The following is a 21,492-nucleotide window of genomic DNA, read 5'->3' on the forward strand; positions in this document are numbered from 1 at the left end:
TTCATAATGGACATAAAGGATATTAACGGTAGCCTCATACTGAATGAACTAAGTGCCACTTCAATTCTCTAGACTTATCTTCGTAACTATACAGAGTAAACAAATAAAGATCCTGGACAAAATAAACCAGATACCCACTTGAGCCTAGTTCTATTTTTCTTTGCTGAAATTCTAAGACCAGGGGATCTGGATAGCCAATTGTCCCTCCACATATTTATACTCGAACCATCAACCACCCTCCAAATAATACCATTTTTCAACAGATCCAGTCCATGCGTAATTCCATGCCAAGTAGATGACACTGACTGCGGGAAAACATTTTATTGCTTCTATTGGATCAACTCGGTTCTTCACTGCGTGAGCAAATTTTGTTCTTGTTCCGGAGAGCTTGGCATTTGAGGATTGATTTATTTATTAGTAAAGCTCTGCTAATTTTGTGGATAACTGTCCTTTTCCTCCTGTCGCATGAGTGAAGAGTTGGTTTCTTTAAAAGGGAAAGGGGTGGTGGATGAGTTGAGGCAGCCGCCCTCGGCTTCTAGGTTTCATGTGGAGTGGAAACCCCCTCCTTCTGATTGCATTAGGACTAATGTTGATGCCTGCTTTGTGGAGAGTACTAAGGCCGCCAGTGTAAGAGTAGTGTCCAGGAATTCGGTTAGAGACGTTATTATCTCAACGTGGGATTATATTGGACGGTGCACTGTTGTGGATGAAGCAGTGCTTAGGGCTTGCCTTGACGGTCTCTATATCAGTATGACCCTACATATGCCTATTATTTTGGAAACTGGTCGTGCGTTTGTCACATCCCTAGCTTAGTCATTGCTTGTTATTGCATAATCATCATGTTTAAATTCAAATGAATTTGAAATGGGGATTGATAAACCCTAGCACCAAATGAAATTCAACTAGGATCAAAATAAAAATATTTTCAACGAATCCAAAATGCCCTTCAAAATTGTTCATGTTTAAGGCGAAAAGGTGAAGCCCTAACCATAAATGGTGCTAGCAAATAGATGCTCTTACATTATGTACTTACATTCGTAATTTTACATAACATAAAATATTTTTTACGGCGAGTACATATTTTCTTACGTTCTCTTTTTATATATGAAATAAGACAAAATTTACGAAACGTAAAAATACATTGCATTGATGTCAAAATAGAGAGGGGGTGAAAAATAACTATTCCTCACCCAGGGTGACGAATAACGTGACCCAAGGTTACGCTATTCTAAGCGTGAGTGTAGAATAGCTTATTCTACACTCCTAGTAACGCTATATACAAAATCTAGTAAAACAATGTACGAAATGTAGTAATTTTGAAAATATTTTTTCTACTATCCATGTTTGTAATTTACTACATTTTCAGAAAAAATACTATATTTTATATATTGCATTACTACATTTTGTATGTACCGTTACTAGGGTGTAGAATAAACTATTCTACACTCACGCTTAGTTTAGCATTACTATAGCTCCAGTAATTTTGAGACTTGGTGAGGGCCACTAGAATAATTCAGATAGTCCCCACAAAAAGTTCCAGAATTTATGAAAATGGTTTGGTCTCTGAACTAAATCAAAACAGGACAACAAAAATAGAAAACATAAAACAAAATAGGAAAGGTGGAGAGAACTTACCACAGCCCACTGGCCGACCCTGTGCTGCGCAACCCAACTTAATACATAGCGAGGCAAGCATAAAAGCGTTCTCAAAGTGGAGTAATAGTAGTAGATGCATAATCATTTTGATCTACTTGCCATGGGTGTAATGCCTATGTACTGATCGTGCCATGAATAATATCATAATTGTGTGCTTTTCTATCAATTTTCCAACAGTAATTTGTGTACCCACCGTTGCTATGTTCTTGAGAGAGATGTCTCTAGTGAAAGCTATGCCCCCCGGGTCCATTTAAATCACATTGCTAAAATCCTAAATACCTTGTTGTAATTTATTTACTTTTTATTTAGTTTTGCAATTTATATATCTCCCACTATCAAAATTAATCCTTACAATTAACGAGTACAAGAAGATTGACAACCCTCTTGCCCGTGTTGAGTGAAAGTATTTGTTTGTGTGTGTGTAGGTACTGCTAAAAGTTGTTTGCGTGGATCTCTTATTGGTTCGATAAACCTTGGTTCTTAACTAGGGACTACTTCACTCTTCATCGTCGAGAAAATCCCAACGCTTATCACAAGTAGCACCATGTGACGGGGCCTTCTTGAGGGGTAGAAAGAGGTGCCTTCCCACCCGTTCCTTCAGTGGTTTATGGCGAATACTTGGTGGAGTGGGGCTTGGGTTTGTGGATGTCGGAGTGGCGAGTCTGGGGGGTTGGTTGGATGACTGAGTCTGAGATGAGCATCACTGCAGTGGTGCTAGCGGTGCCTCTTGGTCATGTGTATGGTGAGTTGTGTTGTGGCGGTTGATCTCGGTGAGGTTGCTGCTGATGTTGGTGGCCAGATCTTGATCCAGATATGCGGTCATGGAACCTTCGCCTTGGGTCCCTTGGAGTGGTGGACCCGGTGTCTTGAGTCCATCTGGGTGACGACGTCCTCCTGTCATTTGTCGAGTGACGACATCCACCTCTCGTCTCAGCGCTCGACGATGATGTTTTTATACGTGACGTTGTTCGTCTCTCGGTTCTTTCTTCTAGCCGGTAGGGTTGACGCTCCTCGGTCTGAGACAGATGGCAAAGGATCCTCTTCGGCAACAGTTTCGTGGAGCTGTTGTGATGTAATTTTGTGGTTTCTTTCAAGTGGCATGTGTTAATGGACTGTCGCAGTGTCTTATGGTGGTACGACCTCTCCTATACTTTTGTCTGGCATCATGCTGCCAACGTCTAGTAGTTCACTCATGGTGTTTGTTAGCGTAGATCATCTTGCTCATTTGTCGTTAACACTCAGAATGGTTAGGATGTGTCTTTATTTGTAAAAGGGACGAAAACCTATATTGAGATGATGATATACTATATTTTCTCTCTTCGTTGGAATTTCGAAATACATGTTTTGCAACTACCACATGAAGGATGGGACATGACTGTCTTTGTCTGAATTTTCGTTACTTAACAGCCAATAAATAGAGAGTATAGAACGAAAGACAACCGTTTGGTATTCTGGAACCGAGCATGTCATTCCTATACATGCACTTATTTTTCCATGACGAAGCACGGGACGCTTAACTCGTACAATGTGTAATTGTTCACGTCTTCCAAGTGGTCATGAATTTTATAAACTAGAAAAAAAACACATTTGCATGCAAAGAGGAAATGTATCTTTGGATACTCTAAGAAAGAACAATGTAGGGTCCCTTTGATCCGCAAAATTTTCAAAATGTAGGAATATGAAAAATACAAAGATCGAAGTGCCATGTCATATTGAACCCTAGTACTAGATTAGTGAACCCAAGGAATTTTGAGTATTTGATGTCACAAAAAACAAAAAAAAATGTATAAAGAGGCTTGAGTGGATAAAAAATGCCTCCAAAAGAAAGCATTTTAGAAAATTACAAGGATACAAACATTGCAAAGTTCGCATGAAGTTCCTTCGAATCAAAATTCGTATGTGCATTTTTACCCCCACCCACGGATCCACTTCACAACACACCTCACCCCAGCCAATCACGTCACGCCAACCCCCAGCACACGGATCGCCCCCCACGATCCGCGTGCCCACCCCGAAACCCGATCCCAGCCGTCCACCTCCCTCCGATCCAACGCCCCAAACATCATCTCCCTCCTCCAGCCCGCGCCTTCTGCCCCCAAAATTTCCCCGACCCGCGCCCATCCCTCTTCTCCCCTATCTATTTAATCCCAGCGCCTTCCCCACCACACCAGTCACCACACCACACCACAGCCCAAATCCCACGCCGGCGAAGCACCCCCACTCAAACCCTAGCCTCCTCCACCCCCCCCGCTCCGATGGCCCGCACGAAGCAGACGGCGCGCAAGTCCACCGGCGGCAAGGCGCCGAGGAAGCAGCTGGCCACCAAGGCGGCGCGCAAGTCGGCCCCGGCCACCGGCGGCGTCAAGAAGCCCCACCGCTTCCGCCCCGGCACCGTCGCGCTCCGGGAGATCCGCAAGTACCAGAAGAGCACGGAGCTGCTCATCCGCAAGCTCCCCTTCCAGCGCCTCGTCCGGGAGATCGCGCAGGACTTCAAGACCGACCTCAGGTTCCAGAGCTCCGCCGTCTCCGCCCTGCAGGAGGCCGCCGAGGCGTACCTGGTGGGGCTCTTCGAGGACACCAACCTGTGCGCCATCCACGCCAAGCGCGTCACCATCATGCCCAAGGACATCCAGCTCGCCCGCCGCATCCGCGGGGAGCGCGCCTAGGTTTGGCCGTAGCAGTTCGTGTCTTGCGATCTGGTTGTAAGGGCGTGTGCTGGGTTGGTTCCCATGTAGTGTTGATATGATCTTTCATCTCGTCTCTGGTGATCTTTCCTGATGTAGTGTGATGCTGAAACGAAATGGCAATGAAAAGTTCAGTTATCTTCTGATGCAGTTTTGTCCCATGGGGGTCATTTCTTTGCTGCTTAATTGTTTGTATCATGTCCTGCTAATTGGATGATTGAAAAACACATGGCCTGAATTAGTGCATGGTGTAATTGATTTAACATTGTCGCTTGGATTTGGTGTGCTCTGTTATTTCTTCTTGGTTGCTGCGAGATTCAGTTGTCTTCTTCCTATCAGGTAATTTTGTACACTATGCAAGGCAGATTGTCATTCCATTTTCTACCTGTGACTCAGGAGAAGGCAAGAGGGCTTGGCTGCTTGGGGCAGGATGAGAAGGAGATGAAATGGGTTCCTGATCTGTTGAAACCATTGCCGGGTGCATATGGCAATGAACACGAGCACACTGTCTGATATTATTACCAAGGTGAACTTGTTGTATCCAATTTTGTTTGTCCTTGCTGTGCAGTTCTATAGAGATATACAGTGGCAATCGAATCTCTGTCAGTTTAGGCATCTATGGGAATGTTCAGAAACAATTGCTTGTTCATAACTTTACTAGCAGTGCATGGATTTGGGTCCTGGGTATGGATTTTGTCTAGTCAAAGGATCAGCAGTGGAAAATATTTTTTTTTTCTGAATATGATGTGTGCTGGGTGCCTCTGTAGTGTTGATATGATGCTTGCTGTCTGGTGATCTTTCATGCGTTGTGACGCTGACATGAAGTGGCAATGGAAAGTTCAGTTCTTATGATGCAAATAGTCCTGTGCTCTCATTTGTTTGCGGCGTAATTTTTTTTGTCATCTCCTGCTAACCAGATGATGAAAAACACATGACCTAAACTAATGTTGTACATATGGTACTGAGCACTGTTATATTTTGGTTTAACATTGTTGCTTTGATTTGGTGATTCTGTCGGTCTGCTCTGTTATAGTTTGTTTGGCGGCTGTGATATTCAGTTTCTTTTTTCCTTAAGGAAAATTATGTACCTGCGACTCAGAGAAGCCAATAGCAGCAGAGCTCGGGGGCAGGATGCCACGACGAGGAGGGTGGATTCCTACTGTTAAAAACATTGCCAGGTGCACTTTACCTCTGATATCACCAAGGTGAACTTCTCGTATCCATTTTTGTTGGTCTTTGCTGTGCGACAACTGCTTCTCTGCACTAGCAGTTCTATAGAGATATACGGTGGACAATCAGCTCTGTTTCAGTTCAGGCATCTATGGGAATGTTCAGAAACCATTTCTTGTTCATTACTTTACCAGCAGTGCATGGATTTGGGTCCTATGTATGGATTTTGCCTAGTCAAAGGAACATAAGTTGAAATTATCTCTCTTAATACCATCCATCTTTCCCTTGCTATATTTTGCAATATTAGTTTACATGTTGCTACAACTTGTTACCGATAGCGTATCCTGCTAGTGCTGTTTCTGTACAAGAGCCAGGGCAAATAAAAAATAAGTTAGTGCATGAGTTATGAACTGAAAAAATATTTTGGGGATTCAACACTGAATAGAGACTTTATATTCTATATATGCTGCTGCCATGTTTGCTTACAGCTTTAGAATTAGATGCACGAAACTTTTCATGTGACCTGGACATGAGTAATGTCTTGCCGCAAGGCGCATGGTAAAGAGTGATCCAAGCTGTTGTATTTTGTGAGGCTTGCTAAAGAGTAAAAGTTTCATTTATGTTCGTCAGTTTGTTTTACAACTATAAGGCTTGCCAGGTTAAGCTGCAGGATGGAACGATTCTCAAACTCTGTTGGCATTTTTTGTTGTTAGCATGTATAACTGACTTTGTTTGGCCCAACTTCAGACAAGCTACATGATTCATACTGTCCCTATTTCCTAGATTTTTTTTTGTGCACTCAACCTCTCATCTTATTGTTTCCAGTTTGTTCTATATCTTATCAATTATACATGGGGATTTGGGGAATCAAAGTCCATCCATATTTGTTAGATCAGTAGATTGATGTTGCAAATAAAAGTCCCACTTTATTCCGTGATTTTTGGCTGCCTCAGAGAACCATCATCCAACATTCATCCGTGTAATAATTCAGAGCCAACATGATGAGATTGGCAATTTTTTTGAAGAAAGCACTGCCTTTGAAGCTAAGTACCAGAGGCTGTATGAACCATTGTAAACAGAGGTATGCTTACTCTTCATGATTTATAACGTTTCAGGTGAATATGTGCGAAGATACATCGGTCCATTTCCTTATGTGTAAATTGTTCTGTTGTTTTGCCTGCTTTCAGAGGTATGATACTGTAAATGGAGTTGAACCCTGCCTTTGAAAAGGATGCCGAGGGGGGAGATTCAGATGGTATAAATTCATAGTTTACAATTGCTCTTAGAGGTTACCATTCTGATGTGTCGTTATACCTTTTTTCAGCTAAAGGAGTCCCAGATTTTTTGGTTCACTGCTATGAAAACAAATGAACCATTGGCTTTCAAATGTAAGTATTGATCTTCAAAGTAAAACAAGTACATTTCAGAAGAAGCTCAATAACAATTGTTCATTTCTCCGACTCCTCCCCAAACACTTGGAAAGCTGCACCCACGCTTTAGCAGAAGAACATGCCACTGTTTTTCACATTGTCTTTGATCTCAGGGAATGACAGCTCGCCTGTATCCCCTGGTTTGGTATAAAGCCGAGCACGGGATGCCAAAAGATGGGCGTAGTAGACCGAAGGCACTACAGAAACAGAGGAGGTACACCTCGCGTACCTGCAACATCAGGTACGGCAGTGAGTTCAATGCTTGAAACTTGATATGCACATATATGATGTTGATAGGATATATTACGTGTAGCATAGATGGTTTTTTATTTTTATTTTTTTAGAAATGGAGGAGGACCCCCGGCCTCTGCATCTGGGCGATGCATGCAACCACTTTTTTAGTTATTCACACAAGACATTACAAAGTCATACAACAGTAAGACTAAAGCCACCGTCTAGACAACATCTGTCGCTACTTCTATCCAGTTGATGAAGGGATGCTGATAGTCTGGGCCTAATACCAAACAGACCTCGCAGCCAAACCTAACATCTAAGACATGAGGTCCCAGCCAGAACACCTGCCGGGTATGGGGCACCCACCAGTCCGGCGCACTCCTCAACCAAGACGCCTGCCGAGTATGAGGCTGCCGCAACCACTTGCCACCAATATATCTTTAGTGTTGTATTGCTGCATCTACTTTACTTGGTCTAGCTGCCGTCAACGCCACCACGACGCCAGACAACGCCACCATCCTGCGCTCGTCCATCATCACACGCCCACTAGCGAGACCCTGCTGCTCCATGCCGCTGAGACCCGCCGTTGTCGATGTGTCAGATGCCACGCCGCTCCTCCTCTTGTCCCCTCCAACCATCACTTGCTTCAAAACGATGCCCCCAGGAGGGAGAACGACATCGAAAACGTCATCATCGTCCGATCCGGTAGACCCAAATCTGGGGTTTCCCCTGGAACCTCCCGATCAGATTGACGTGACTTGCAACGACGATGCCTCGAGAAGGGAACGACGTCCGAGACGCCGCTATCGTCCGCCATGACCGCAGTCAGACGCGGTTTTCACTGGAAGCCACGTCGTCTCGATCTCGCGGCTGGCTGGAACCGAGCGGAGCCTCTCCACGAAGACGAACACCGTCGTCGGTAATCCGACGGAGATCCGTCATCTCCTCACCGGTCCCTCCATGCGCCGTCGGTCGGCGGAAGGCCATCCCGCGGCAGATCCGATCGGGGTGTTGGATCCGCAGTCGCCATCGTCACCATCTCCGCACAGATCAGCCACCTCGCCGGATGGGGCGCTGCCACCGCCGCCATCCATCGCAGGGCCGCCGCTCCGCCGGCTTATGGTGCTTCGGCCACCGCCGCACGACATGGGTTTGCCGCCCTAGCCGCCGCCTTCGGATCCCACGAGAGGAGTTGCCCCTGCAGTCTCAGATGAGATCTCGCCGCATCCACCCGCCCAGGTGCCTTCGGTACCGGGCCCGCCGCCACCGCGGCCTACGCCGGCGGCAGCGGCGGCAGAAGAAGGGGGAGGGAGAGGCTTGCGGTGCTAGGGTTTGTGGACCCCTGGCGTCGCCCAGGAGGAGGCGACGCAAGGGGGAGGGGGAGCCTCCCAGAAGAGTGTTATTCTCCCCAGAAGAGGAGCATAGATGGTTTGTGAGATTTTGGATAGCATTAGCCGTAAAGCTATTCTCGTCCCACAGAACATGATAGCGTACAGGCCGGCTAACTCCCTGGGATATTTAAAGAAATATCAAACAATACATCATAGGTAAAAATATCCAATGTGAATTTTATTTGTATATAATGAGAATAACCAACCTTAGTGCCAGCATGGCTACACAAGTAAAAGTCAAAGTCGGTGGGATGGCATATTTCTCTATCAACCACAGTACCCTGAGATGGGATGGACAATTAACACTGATTTCAAGATTCTGTGTTTATGATTAGGTTAACTTGGTATGCAAGTCCACCATATCAACGTGAATTTCTTCGCCGTTTGCTGAAGCGATCGACGTTCTTTGGTTCTTGAGTGTTATCTCTCGTCAGCTGACGGGGACATGGAATTCTCAGGGAGTTCGGGGGGAGCTGGAGTCGGGAAGGAAGACCTGCGGACGGAGGTAGCAAGGGAGAAGCAGGATGTAAGCACCGGGCATACCTCAACGAGTCCCGCGAAGCCTGTGGGTCACGGGGACGAGGAGAAGGGGAAGGATTCGATGGAAGATCGTGAGGATGAAGAGGAGTTAGATTGGGATCACTTTGGTCAAGATACGAATTTGGAGGATGCCTTTGAGGGCCTTAATCTACATGGAGATGAAGAGGAGGATCTAGACCTATCAGGGGAGGTAGAAGAACTGATAAAGGAGGTTTGATGGCTGTCTCTCTTTAGGGTTCATACACTGCGGCCATTCAGTCATGCAACACTGTTAAATTCTATGAGGAATGCATGGACGTGTGCGCAACAGGTTACTTTCAACACCAAAGGCTCCAATTTGTTCTTGGCCTAGTGTCACTGCTTAGGAGATTGGAAGCGCGTTATGGAAGGAGGACCGTGGCAGTTCCGAAGGGATCCAGTGGTGATTGTGGAATATGATGGCCTCACCAATGTGTCAGATTACTCGCTAAATATGTATCCACTATGGGTAAGAGTAAAGGGCTTACCGGATGGGCTGACAAGGAAGGAGTTGGCGGAGAAAGTATCTAAGAAGGTAGGAGAACCTCCCCTTCACGGTGGTTGTCAATGAAGGAAAGATCAATCCATCTAGTTACTTGAGGGTTCGTGTATTTGTCAATGTGAATATACCTCTGGTAAGATTTGTTCCAATCACTTTGAAGGAGAGGAAGAAGTACCCGATGTACTATGAAAAACCTCCAGACTTTTGTTTCTTTTGTGGATGCATGGGGCATGTGGTGGAAAAGTGTGGGGATGGAATTCATGATCCGAGTTCATGTGAGTGGGGGGAGTGGCTGCATTGGAGCTCTGAGCCTGTTAGTAGTGGTGCGAGGGGAGGTTGAGGAGGCTGGACTAATTCGGGAAGAGGAGGATTAGGTGGTGGTAGTAGAGGGGGTAGGAGGGGAGGCGGAGGACGAAGTGATAGAGGAGGTAGGACGCTCTCGACTAGTGGTAGAAGTGGAGGTGCAGAAGACACTGCGGGTTCCACAATGATGGACCTGAATCAGGGTAATATGGGAGCCATGACCGAAAATGGCCGATCTGCACGTAAGAGATTGATTGCGGGTGATGGTAGCATCAGTGTAAGGGGCCAACCAGTACCTAATATGGCAGGAAAAGTTGCGGGCACTGTACTGCTGATTGAGAACAGGGGAACATCTGTTGAGCCGGTGGTAGAAACGTCTGCGTCCACTCCTGGCAAAGATCCCATTGTAAAGAGAAGGAAGCAAGGTGATGGTGATAATGAAGTTGACATGGATATTCCAAATGAGGCGGCCTCCATGCTGGAGGACCGCCGATCCCAATGAATGTTGGGGAACGTAGTAATTTCATTGGGCGTAGCAACGAGAGGGGAGAGTGTAGTCCACGTACCCTCGTAGACCGTAAGCGGAAGCGTTATGACAACGCGATTGATGTAGTCGTACGTCTTCACGATCCGACCGATCCTAGTACCGAAAGTACGGCACCTCCGCGATCTGCACGCGTTCGGCTCGATGACGTCCCACGAACTCTCGATCCAGCTGAGTGTCGAGGGAGAGCTTCGTCAGCACGATGGCGTGATGACGGTGATGATGAAGCTACCGGTGCAGGGCTTCGTCTAAGCACTGCAACGATATGACCGAGATGGATTATGGTGGAGGGGGGCACCACACATGGCTAAGACAATGTGTGTTGTTGTGTTCTAGGGTGCCCCTACCCCCGTATCTAAAGGAGGAAGGGGAGAGGCCGGCCGGCCCTTGGGCACGCCAAGGAGGGGAGGAGTCCTCCTCCTAGTAGGAGTAGGACTCCCCCTTTCCTAGTCCAACTAGGAGGAGGAAGGGGGAAGGAAGGAGAGGGAGAGAGGGAGGGAAACAGGGGGCGCTGCCCCCCTCCTTGTCCAATTCAGACTCTGAAAGTGCTAGTGATCGACTAGAGCGGGGGTGAATAGGCGATTTTTATGAAAGTCTTCAAAACATGGAAGTTTCGAAGACAAACGATAGAAATAAACCTATTACCATGCAGCGGAAGATAGACTACACTAGGCAAACCATAGTCAAGTATTCAATAAAGTGAAAGCACAATGACTAATAGTAGCTAGGCAGTAAAGATCAGGTAGGAAGATATTGTGAAGCCAATCAGAACAAGCAGTCACTCAGTGAAGACAAAAGATAATGCAATCATACAATGACTTCACAAGGACCAACAGTAAGTAAAGGGAAGGGAAGGATGAAACCAATGACTCGTTGAAGACAATGATTTGTTGGACCAGTTCCAGTTGCTGTGACAACTGTATGTCTGGTTAGGGAGGCTGAGATTCAACTCAGAAGACCTCGTCTTCACCTTATTCCCCTTAAGCTAAGGACACCCAGTCCTCGCCCAATCACTCTGGTAAGTCTTCAAGGTAGACTTCCAAACCTTCACAGACTTCGTTCACCGGCGATCCACAATGACTCTTGGATGCTCAGAACGCGACGCCTAACCGGCTGGAGGATTCACGGTCCTCAAGTGTAATAAGTCTTTAGATCACACAGACAGGAAGACTTAAGTGGTGCCTAACACTCTTTGACTCTGGGTGTTTAGGGCTTTATCCTCGCAAGGAATTCTCTCTCAAAGGCTTCGAGGTGAGTTGCTCTCAAACGACAAAAGCCGTACTCTAACTCTGAGCAGCCAACAGTTTATGGTTGTAGGGGGTGGGCTATTTATAGCCACTAGGCAACCCGACCTGATTTGTCCGAAATGACCCTTGGTCACTAAGGAACTGACACGTGTTCCAATGGTCAGATTTCAAACACACACGACAACTTTACTTGGACTACAAGCAAAGCTGACTTATCCAACTCTGAACAAGATTTGCTCTCATAGTCTTCACTCGAAGACATAGGATTTTGGCTAAGCATCACTTCAGTCATTCTGACTGGTTCTCTTGGACCCCACTTAACAGTACAGTGGTTCCTATGACTCAACAAAGAAAAACACAGAACGACGAAACTGCTAAGTCTTCACGCGATGTCTTCTCTTATCATAGTCTTCAATGTGAATGTCTTCACATACCACCTCTGACTTCAGTGTATTCATACATTTTAGGGGTCATCTCTGGTAGGAAAACCGAATCAATGAGGGACTTCTACCTGTGTTATCCTGCAATTCTCACAAACACATTAGTCCCTCAACTAGGTTTGTCGTCAATACTCCAAAACCAACTAGGGGTGGCACTAGATGCACTTACAGACTCCTCAAGGGGGGGAGGGGGGCGGACAGACCTATGGCCCACTCCTCTCTCTCTCTTTCTCACAAGGCCCATGTTGGCCCATTAGCCTCCCGGGGGTTCCGATAACCCCCCGACACTGATAATTATCTGGTGACCCCCGGAACTCATCCGGTGTCCGAATATAGTCATCCAATATATCAATCTTTATGTCTCGACCATTTGGAGACTCCTTGTCATGTCCGTGATCAAATCCGGGACTCTGAACTACCTTCAGTACATCAAAACACATAAACTCATAATACTGATCGTCACCGAACGTTAAGCATGCGGACCCTACGGGTTCGAGAACTATGTAGACATGACCGATACATGTCTCCGGTAAATAACCAATAGCGGAACCTGGATGTTCATATTGGCTCCCACATATTCTACGAAGATTTTTATCGGTCAAACCGCATAACAACATACGTTGTTCCCTTTGTCATCGGTATGTTACTTGCTCGAGATTCGATCGTCGGTATCTCAATACCTAGTTCAATCTCGTTACCGGCAAGTCTCTTTACTCGTTCCGTAATGCATCATCCCGCAACTAACTCATTAGTCACATTGCTTGCAAGGCTTATAGTGATGTGCATTACCGAGAGGGCCCAGAGATACCTCTCCGACAATAGGAGTGACAAATCCTAATCTTGATCTATGCCAACTCAACAAGTACCATCGGAGACACATGTAGAGCACCTTTATAATCACCCAGTTACGTTGTGACGTTTGGTAGCACACTAAGTGTTCCTCCGGTATTCGGGAGTTGCATAATCTCATAGTCATAGGAACATGTATAAGTCATGAAGAAAGCAATAACAATATAATAAACGATCAAGTGCTAAGCTAACGGAATGGGTCAAGTCAATCACATCATTCTCTAATGATGTGATCCCGTTAATCAAATGACAACTCATGTCTATGGTTAGGAAACTTAACCATCTTTGATTCAACGAGCTAGTCAAGTAGAGGCATAGTAGTGACACTCTGTTTGTCTATGTATTCACACATGTACTAAGTTTCCGGTTAATACAATTCTAGCATGAATAATACACATTTATCATCTGATGCTCAAAAAAAATATTTATCATGATATAAAGAAATATAAATAACAACTTTATTATTGCCTCTAGGGCAATTTCCTTCAATGAATTGCATAAGTTGGAACTGCCGGGAGGGGGGAATACCCGGACAGTTCAAGAGCTTGCGACTTTGTGCGAGTCGCATCTCCCCATGTTGGTGTTTTTGTGTGAAACAAGGCAAAAAGAAACTAAGATGAGAAGATACAGGAACCGTTTGGGTCTGAAAGGCTTTTGTGGTGTGGATAGCATTGGTATGAGTGGTGGTCTTGCATTATACTGGCATCTTATGACGTTGTGGTTCTGGATAAAGATGAGCGCCATATTGAGGTTCTGGTGCAGGTGCACGGTGAGACTGCACAATGGAGAATTACTTGTGTTTATGGGGAGCCAAGGGTTGAAAACAAACATATGATGTGGACGAAGCTTCAGAATCTGAAAAATATTAATGACCTGCCGTGGTTAGTTATCGGGGACTTTAACGAGGCTCTTTGGAATTTCGAGCATATGTCGGCTTCTCCCAGGTTGGAGCAGCAAATGTTGGCGTTCCGAGATGCTCTGGAAATATGCGGCCTGGTCGATTTGGGTTTCAAAGGTGTGCCTTTCACTTATGACAATAAATGTAGTGGCGCCGGTAATGTCAAAGTAAGATTAGATCGTGCGGTGGCAAACAATGCATGGAGAAATCTTTTTGCATTTGCTTCTGTAACGCACGTCCCATCGCCGTGTTCAGATCACGTCGCTCTAGTGCTAAAGGGCGAGGCCGATCCAGGACCTACTGTTGGGCGCAACCGTCGTTACGAGGTCTTCTGGGAAAGAGATTCGACCCTACCAGAAGTTATAAAGGAGGCGTGGGAAGCTGTAGGTGTTGTCCAGAACTTGTCTCAGCTAAGGAACGCTTTGACAAAAACCATGGTCTCCCTAGGCGTGTGGAGCAGGAAGTTTGGCAATGTTACACGTGAACTTGCTAAGTCACGAATGCAGCTAGAGGAGCTAATGAATATGAATGCGGACATGCAAGATATTAGAATGGTGACTGACAGGATGAATGAGCTCTTATATCAAGAGGAGATGCTATGGTTACAATGATCAAGAATTTCATGGCTCAGAGAGGGTGATCGTAACACCAAATTCTTCCAAAGTAAAGCTGTTTGGAGGGTTAGGAAGAATAAGATCCATCAGTTAACTGACAGTGTGGATACGGTACACTCAGATTTTGCAGCCATGGGCAAACTTACAAATGAGTATTTTCAAAATATGTTCTCTGCTGATGGGTCGCTTGATGCCTCCCTGGTGACAGACCTTCTCGAGGTGAAGGTAACGGAGGAGGACAATGTTAAACTTTGTGCACCCTTTTTGGAGAAAGAAATTTCGGATGCCTTGGTTCAGATTGGACCCTTAAAGGCGGGACCTGATGGATTTTCAGCAAGGTTTTTTCAACGTAATTGGAGTACCTTAAAGGAGGGTGTTGTGGCGGCAGTGAATGACTTTTTTCATACAGGAATTATGCCGGAGGGGGTAAACTCCACTTGCATTGTCTTTATTCCTAAAATTGCTAACCCCTCAAAGTTATCTGATTACAGGCCAATAAGTCTATGTAATGTAATTTACAAGGTTATTTCCAAATGTCTGGTGAACCGTCTATGTCCGTTGATGGATAACCTTATCTCGGAGGAACAAAGTGCATTTATCCCGCAGACTAAGGCATAGCCTAGTGGTGGGAAGGGGTTGATGCCTTCCCACCCACCTAGGTTCAAGGCATGATACTTGCAATTTGGGTTTGTTGCACCAATTATACTGTAGGGGTTTCCTTACAGTCTTTCTGTCAAAAAAAAGTGCGTTTATCCCAGGGAGGATGATCACTGGCAATGCACTTGTTGCCTTTTAATGTATTCATTACATCAAGCAAAAAAAGGATCCCACAAAAAGTTTCTGTGCTTATAAACTTGATCTGTCAAAGGCTTATGATAGGGTGGATTGGATTTTCTCGAGGTAAGTGATGCAAAAGGTGGGTTTCTCTCAACGATGGATTGACTGGATAATGACGTGTGTCACATCGGTGAGATACTCTGTAAATTAAATGGAACCCCCTTGGATTCGTTTGCACCGTCGCGAGGGCTTCGGCAAGGTGATCCACTATCACCATTCATGTTTCTCTTTATTGCCGATGGACTGTCAGCTATACTGAAGAATAAGGCGTCGACAGGTAGTATCATTCCTGTCAGAATTTGTAGAAGAGCTCTGGGAATCTCGCATCTTTTGTTTGCGGATGACACCTTATTATTTTTCGAAGCTTCTAGTGCCCAGGCTGAGAATGTTAGAGCAGCTTTGAACACATACGGTTCAGCCACGGGACAAAGCCTAAATTACAGTAAATGTTCAATGTTTTTCGGTGGGGCGTGCCCAATTATGATTCAAAATCAGGTCCGAGATGTGTTGGGGGTAACGAGTTTGGTGTTTGAGGAGAGGTATCCGGGTCTACCTACACCGGATGGACGACTATCGAAGGGCAAGTTTCAGAATTTACAAACAAGCCTCACCAAACGATTGGTTCAGTGGGGTGATGGGCATTTGGCAATGCCAGGTAGGGAAGTTTTAATCAAGTCAGTTGCCCAGGCCCTCCCCACGTATATCATGGGGGTTTTCAAGCTATCCTTCTCAATTTGTGATGACCTCATGAGAATGGTGAGGAATTTTTATTGGGGATCAGCTAAGGGCAAAAGAACGGTACACTGGAAAGGCTGGCCACATCTACTGCTATCCAAGGACAGGGGAGGTGTGGGCTTTCGTGATTTCAGGTTGTTCAATCAAGCCCTGCTGGCTCGTTAAGCTTGGCGGCTAGTAACTCGACCAGATAGTTTATGTGCTCAGCTGCTCAAATCAAGATACTATCCGGAAGGAAATATTTTAGACACAGTTTTTTTGGGTAATGCCTCCTCATCTTGGCAAGCAATCAGTCATGGATTAGACTTGTTGAAGAAAAGGATAGTGTGGCGGGTTGGTAACGGCAGGAGTATTAGAGTTTGGAGGGATAACTGGCTACCAAGGCCTTTTTCTTTCAAGCCAATCTCCCAGCGAGGTACTTGCCGGATCCGCTATGTATCAGGCTTGTTAAATGAGAATGGTTCATGGAATGTGGGGCTTCTCAATCAGTTTTTGGTTACGGCCGATGTGTATGAGATCCTAAAAATTAGGGCGAGCCCTAGAGGTGAGGAAGATGTTATTGCCTGGGGTCCTGGAAAATTTGGTATGTTTACAGTTAAAAGTGCTTATCACTTCGCTTTTGAAGAGGCTTATGGTTCGAGCATGGCTTCTTCTAGCTCTGTACCATCAGGAAGCCGCAAGTGTTGGGAGTATATCTGGAAGTGTGATGTTCCTCCTGCAGTCCGGAATTTTGCATGGCGTTTGGCTACTGATTCATTGCCGACTTGGAGGAACAAACATAAAATTGGTCTGGAAACCATTAGGTACTGCCCGGTGTGTGCGGTTGAGGAGGAGGATAATTATCACCCGTTTATGCGCTGCCAGTTCGGTCGTGATCTATACTTATCCATGTCCATGGTTTGGAAAATGCCGACCATTGAGTCCGTGTGCAACAATGGGAAAGAATGGCTCCTACATGCTTTAGCTCCGCTCATTGATATAGAACGAAGTATGATGCTCATGACCCTATGGAGGATTTGGCATGTTCGTAATGAGCTGGTTCACAATAAACCAGTTCCGCCCATGGATGCTTCAGTAAGATTTCTTCAGAGCTATTTGGACTCCTTGATCGGCATCAAGTTAAATACTCAGGTTGATCCGGTGAAAGGGAAAACTGTCATATCTTATGACCGGCCCAGTGTGCCATGTGCTTCAGCACCAGTTTTAAAATGGAAACCACCTATTGTTGGATGGGTGAAACTCAATACGGACGGCTCTTATATTTCAGGCGACGGGGCTGGTGCGGGTATGATACTCAGGAATGCACAGGGTGACATCATTTTTTCAGCCTGCAGGTCTCTATTTTATTGCAGGGATGAACTGGAATCAGAATTATGCGCGTGTATGGAGGGACTGTCCCTTGCTATACAACGTTCTGGACTTCCTGTAGCTATTGAGATGGACTCGGCGGTGGCAATTTCTCTGATCTCCAGTGTGGCTCCTGATCGATCTGTCTATGCTTCGGTGGTAAATGAGATTAAATTTCTCATGACTCTTAGACATACTTGTGTTACTCATGTCTTTCGTTCACAAAATAAAGCTAGTGATAGCTTGGCTAGTTTTGGTAGAATTCATGGCAGGACGATGACCTGGTTTGGGTCTGGTCCGCCGGATGTTTTGGAGATTGTTCGTAAGGACTGTAATAACTCTTTGATTGAGTAATGCAAGTATTTCTCCTGCAAAAAAAACTTGGTATGCAAGAACGAACCAGGCAATACATTTCCACTTCGGTAAACTGTTCTTGCAGTGCCATAGTTATCAGAAAACAAACATGTGTGATGACGTTTCTGAACCATAATAATGGTAACTTGTGGATTATAAATTGGATCCACCGAAGCACATGCCTAAATTTATTTTCCAAAAATGTCAAGTCAGCAAAACAAAATGAAATTTAATCGCAGAAACTAATGTAGACATGAAAGTCACCCTTTTAATGGCAGAAAGTTCATGCTCAAGAACCTGATTGAGCTTTTCTTTGCTTACAACATCCCTAAAAAATTATAGAACTATAAAAAATACAATCAAAAGAGCAAAGGAAACATAGCTAAAAATCAAGACCAACACCTGTAGAATATGATCCTCCCAGGTATATGTCCAGTCGCCCTCATGAAAGAAATGAGTGTTCTCTGGATAGTTTATGGTAGTTTCATGCATGCACATAGACGTATCATGTAATAATGTAATATTCATACATTTAAGAAGGGTAAGATCATACTTGATCATTCCGCCAGGTATACATCCACTTTTACAGTCATTTTTGTTAAAGAGACACTGTATAATCTCTTCACGATGGGCTTGTGGCCGGACTGATCCAACATACTTGGTGACCTCCGGCCAGTCTTGAGAAGCTACAACCTTCACAAAACGTGAAATTGTTAAAGATAGTAATTACATAGCGCCATAGACAATCTTTTGCTATGTGGTTAGTTTTTTTTTACAAATTCGACATTTCCTTTTATACTCATCATAACCTTGAAAGTTGTTGTCACCGCCATAATTACCACCGTAGCCACCACAGTAGCCACGTTGACGCCCCTGATTGTTGTTGTAGAAGGGACGCCTGTGATTGTTGTTGTTGTTGTAGTGCTGACCGCGGCCACCGTTGTTGTTGTTGTTGTTGTTGTTGTAGAAGGCACCACCAGCGCCGCCGTTCTTGTTCTAGTTGACGTGGTTGCCGCTGCCACTGTTGTTGTTGCTGCCACCGCTGCGATACCCGCCACCACCATTGGTTAGAGCATCTCCAGCCGCTCCCCCAAGGGCTTTTCGGCATCGGCGTCCAAAAACCGGCCCAGTCGCGCTCCCAGGAGCCCATTTTTCGTCGGTTTGACCCGAAACTGGCGCTGACGGACCCAGTTCGAACCCGACGCGCTGGGGCGCCCGAGGGCGTCGGGGCAAATGGTTTTGGCGCGAACGAAAGGCAGGCCCGCCGAGTCAGCGACCCACTCCTCGTCGTCCTCACAATGCCTCGTTTTCCGCAAGAAATCAATACCAAGTCTGCCGCCGGTCAGCCTTCCATTGATTCCTCACGGGCGGCGCGGTGCGGCGACGCGCCCCCTCCCGCCACGCGTACACACAACGCCGCCCTCCGGGCCGCTATATAAGCAGCACCTCCCTCGCCGAAGACGCACCTGCCCGCAACCCTCTCTCTCCCCGTGCTCAGCTGCCGCCGCCGAACTCTTTCCGCCGCCGCAGAGATGGAAGAGAGGTTCCCCGGCGACGGGGCGGTGGCCAATGGCTTCGGCCGCCGCTCGCTGCACGAGTGGGAAACCCACCTCCTGCATGAAGCGAACATCCCGACGCCTCCCGGCATGCGCGCACCGAGGCGATGGAGGCTCAGCGCCAGGGGAGTCCCCGTGCCCCCGATGCCCGACGTCACGCGCCCCGACTACTTCGACGCAGAGGCCGAGCGTGCGCGGGCGTCGCTGACGGAGGAGCAGCGGGCCCGCCCGGAGTACGCCGCCGACAACCACCAGGCGTGGGCGGCCTACTTCGAGTGCCGGCAGGCGGAGCGGCTGGCCTACACCAACAACGCACCGGTGGTGCGGGGGACCAAGAACAGCGACGACCGCCGCCTGTGGTGGGGCGCCTCCAGCTGCACGCTCCACGTCGTCCTCGAGCACCTCGAGGGCGGCAATGAGCCGCCGTTCACATACCCTGCGGCCCCGGCCCCCGCCGGAGCGGCGGCCAATGGATGCCGAGGAGGACCGGCTCCTCTTCCTCCCCCTCCCACTCCTCCGGCTCGCCGGCGCTGTACATCGTCAAGGCCGAGCCCGCGGAGACTCCGCACAGCCGGCACACCCGCAACGTCGGCATCGTCATCAACGAGGGCGGGCGCGCCTCCTCCTCGGCTCCTCCCCACCTCGTCAAGCCGAAGAGGGTGCCGGGGCTCGCTGCCGTCAAGATGGAGGCGGGGTTCGACGATGCCGCAACCATGAAGTGGGTGCGGGAGGACTGGGCGTGACTGGAGCTGGACCGCCAGCGCCGCGCCCTAGAGGAGATTGCCGCTCGACGCCGTGGCCGCGACGAGGAAGGCGTCATCGTTATCTACGATAGCGACGACGACGCACCGCCGCCACCGGTCCGCCAGGGCGAATCCGGGCAGGGGTCCAGCCGGGGCGGCCGCGTGAAGGAGGAGAAGGACGACGACGGCGGCGACTTCGCCGAGTTCAGTGAGTTCTTCCTGTAGTCGCGGCCTTTCTTTTTTTTAAGTAAGTTTAAGTTTGCTATGTAAAAAACTGTTCAAGTCACCGAAGTTTATGCCCGTTTGCCGAATGATATCAGAATTTATTTTCATTTTCTTAAAACGCCTTCTGGGGCGATCCTGGGGCCGGCGGCTGGGAACCCGATCGGTCCCAAGCCGATTTTAGCGCGGGGTCGCCCCCAAGCGGTGATTTTTCGAGCCCCCTAGGGGGCCAACGGCTAGAGATGCTCTTAGGCGAGCCACGACTGTTGCCCTTGCCGCCACCACGACGGTTCCTTGCAGCCATGTTGGCCAAAGATTTGAAGCCTCCAGCTCCAGAACCATGGAAGAGTTTGACCTGCTGATCGAAGTTCGCCACCATTGAGAACAACTCATCAATGGAGACAGACTCAGTGCGGACGTACAGTGCTGATATGATGGGTTGATAGTCCATATCTAGCCCCGCAATGATGAAGGAGAGCAGCTCCTCTTCTCCGCCGGGCCTCCCTGCTGCTGCAAGTTAATCTGAAAGCGATCTCATAGAAGCAAAATAAGTAGCAACAGATTCAGAACCTTTGTGGGTATTGGTCAGAGAGATTCTGATGTTGTTTGCACGGGATTTGGATTGAGCAGCAAACATGGCGGAGAGGGCTTTCCAGATGCACGGGATGTCTCCATCGAGGCAACTTGCACGAAGATTTCTTTGAAGAAGTGCCTCAGCAGATAGGCTACAATCCGCTGGTCTTGGATCAACCAAGGGTGTAGGCAGGATTCAGAATGATCTGTTCCTTTCCTTTAGAATTTTTTGCTGTAATTGTCCTGGAGGGCTCGGGAGTAGTTTCATCAAGGTACCCATATAGGCCGGCTCCCATAATCTGAGAGCGAGCCTGGGCACGCCATAGGACATAGTTGGTGTGGCTTAAAGGTTCAGAGGTATTGTTGTTTAGGACGGAGAAAGAAGCGAGGTGGAGGAGGAAGACATGGTTGCGGCTTGGTTTTGATCTGGAGGAGGTTTTGATGGCGGCTAGGTTTGATCTGATAGAGAGCTAGATGTGGAGGAAGAAGAAAGCTCTGACTACCATATAAGTTTTGGTAAAGCGTCTCAACTCCCGTAACATGGGAGCCCGAAGTTTATGGGCCAATAGCTCATGTGCGACGTTTTTCATGCGAATTGGAAGGAG

The 21,492-nt window shown here is 47.2% G+C and overlaps 2 protein-coding genes and 1 pseudogene across 2 annotated transcripts; 1 reads left to right on the top strand and 2 right to left on the bottom strand.

The window, feature by feature from the left end:
• The first annotated feature begins 3,818 nt into the window (after positions 1–3,818).
• LOC125523414 (histone H3.2) lies at positions 3,819–4,483 on the top strand. The gene has a single exon (XM_048688446.1). The coding sequence runs from the start codon at positions 3,912–3,914 to the stop codon at positions 4,320–4,322; it is 411 nt and encodes a 136-aa protein (XP_048544403.1). The 5' UTR covers positions 3,819–3,911; the 3' UTR covers positions 4,323–4,483.
• A 2,523-nt stretch (positions 4,484–7,006) lies between these two features.
• LOC125518352 (protein argonaute 10-like) lies at positions 7,007–18,516 on the bottom strand (the record flags this gene model as incomplete). Its single annotated transcript, XM_048683227.1, has 7 exons — positions 7,007–7,169; positions 8,589–8,683; positions 8,772–8,847; positions 17,842–17,975; positions 18,058–18,121; positions 18,196–18,255; positions 18,347–18,516. Coding segments are annotated over 7 exons (762 nt in total), but the record flags the coding sequence as incomplete, so codon positions are not given.
• A 2,158-nt stretch (positions 18,517–20,674) lies between these two features.
• LOC125526154 lies at positions 20,675–20,813 on the bottom strand (annotated as a pseudogene).
• Between the last annotated feature and the right edge of the window lie 679 nt (positions 20,814–21,492).

The sequence above is a fragment of the Triticum urartu genome, chromosome 7 (genome assembly GCF_003073215.2).
Source record: "Triticum urartu cultivar G1812 chromosome 7, Tu2.1, whole genome shotgun sequence".
Lineage (NCBI taxonomy): Eukaryota > Viridiplantae > Streptophyta > Magnoliopsida > Poales > Poaceae > Triticum > Triticum urartu.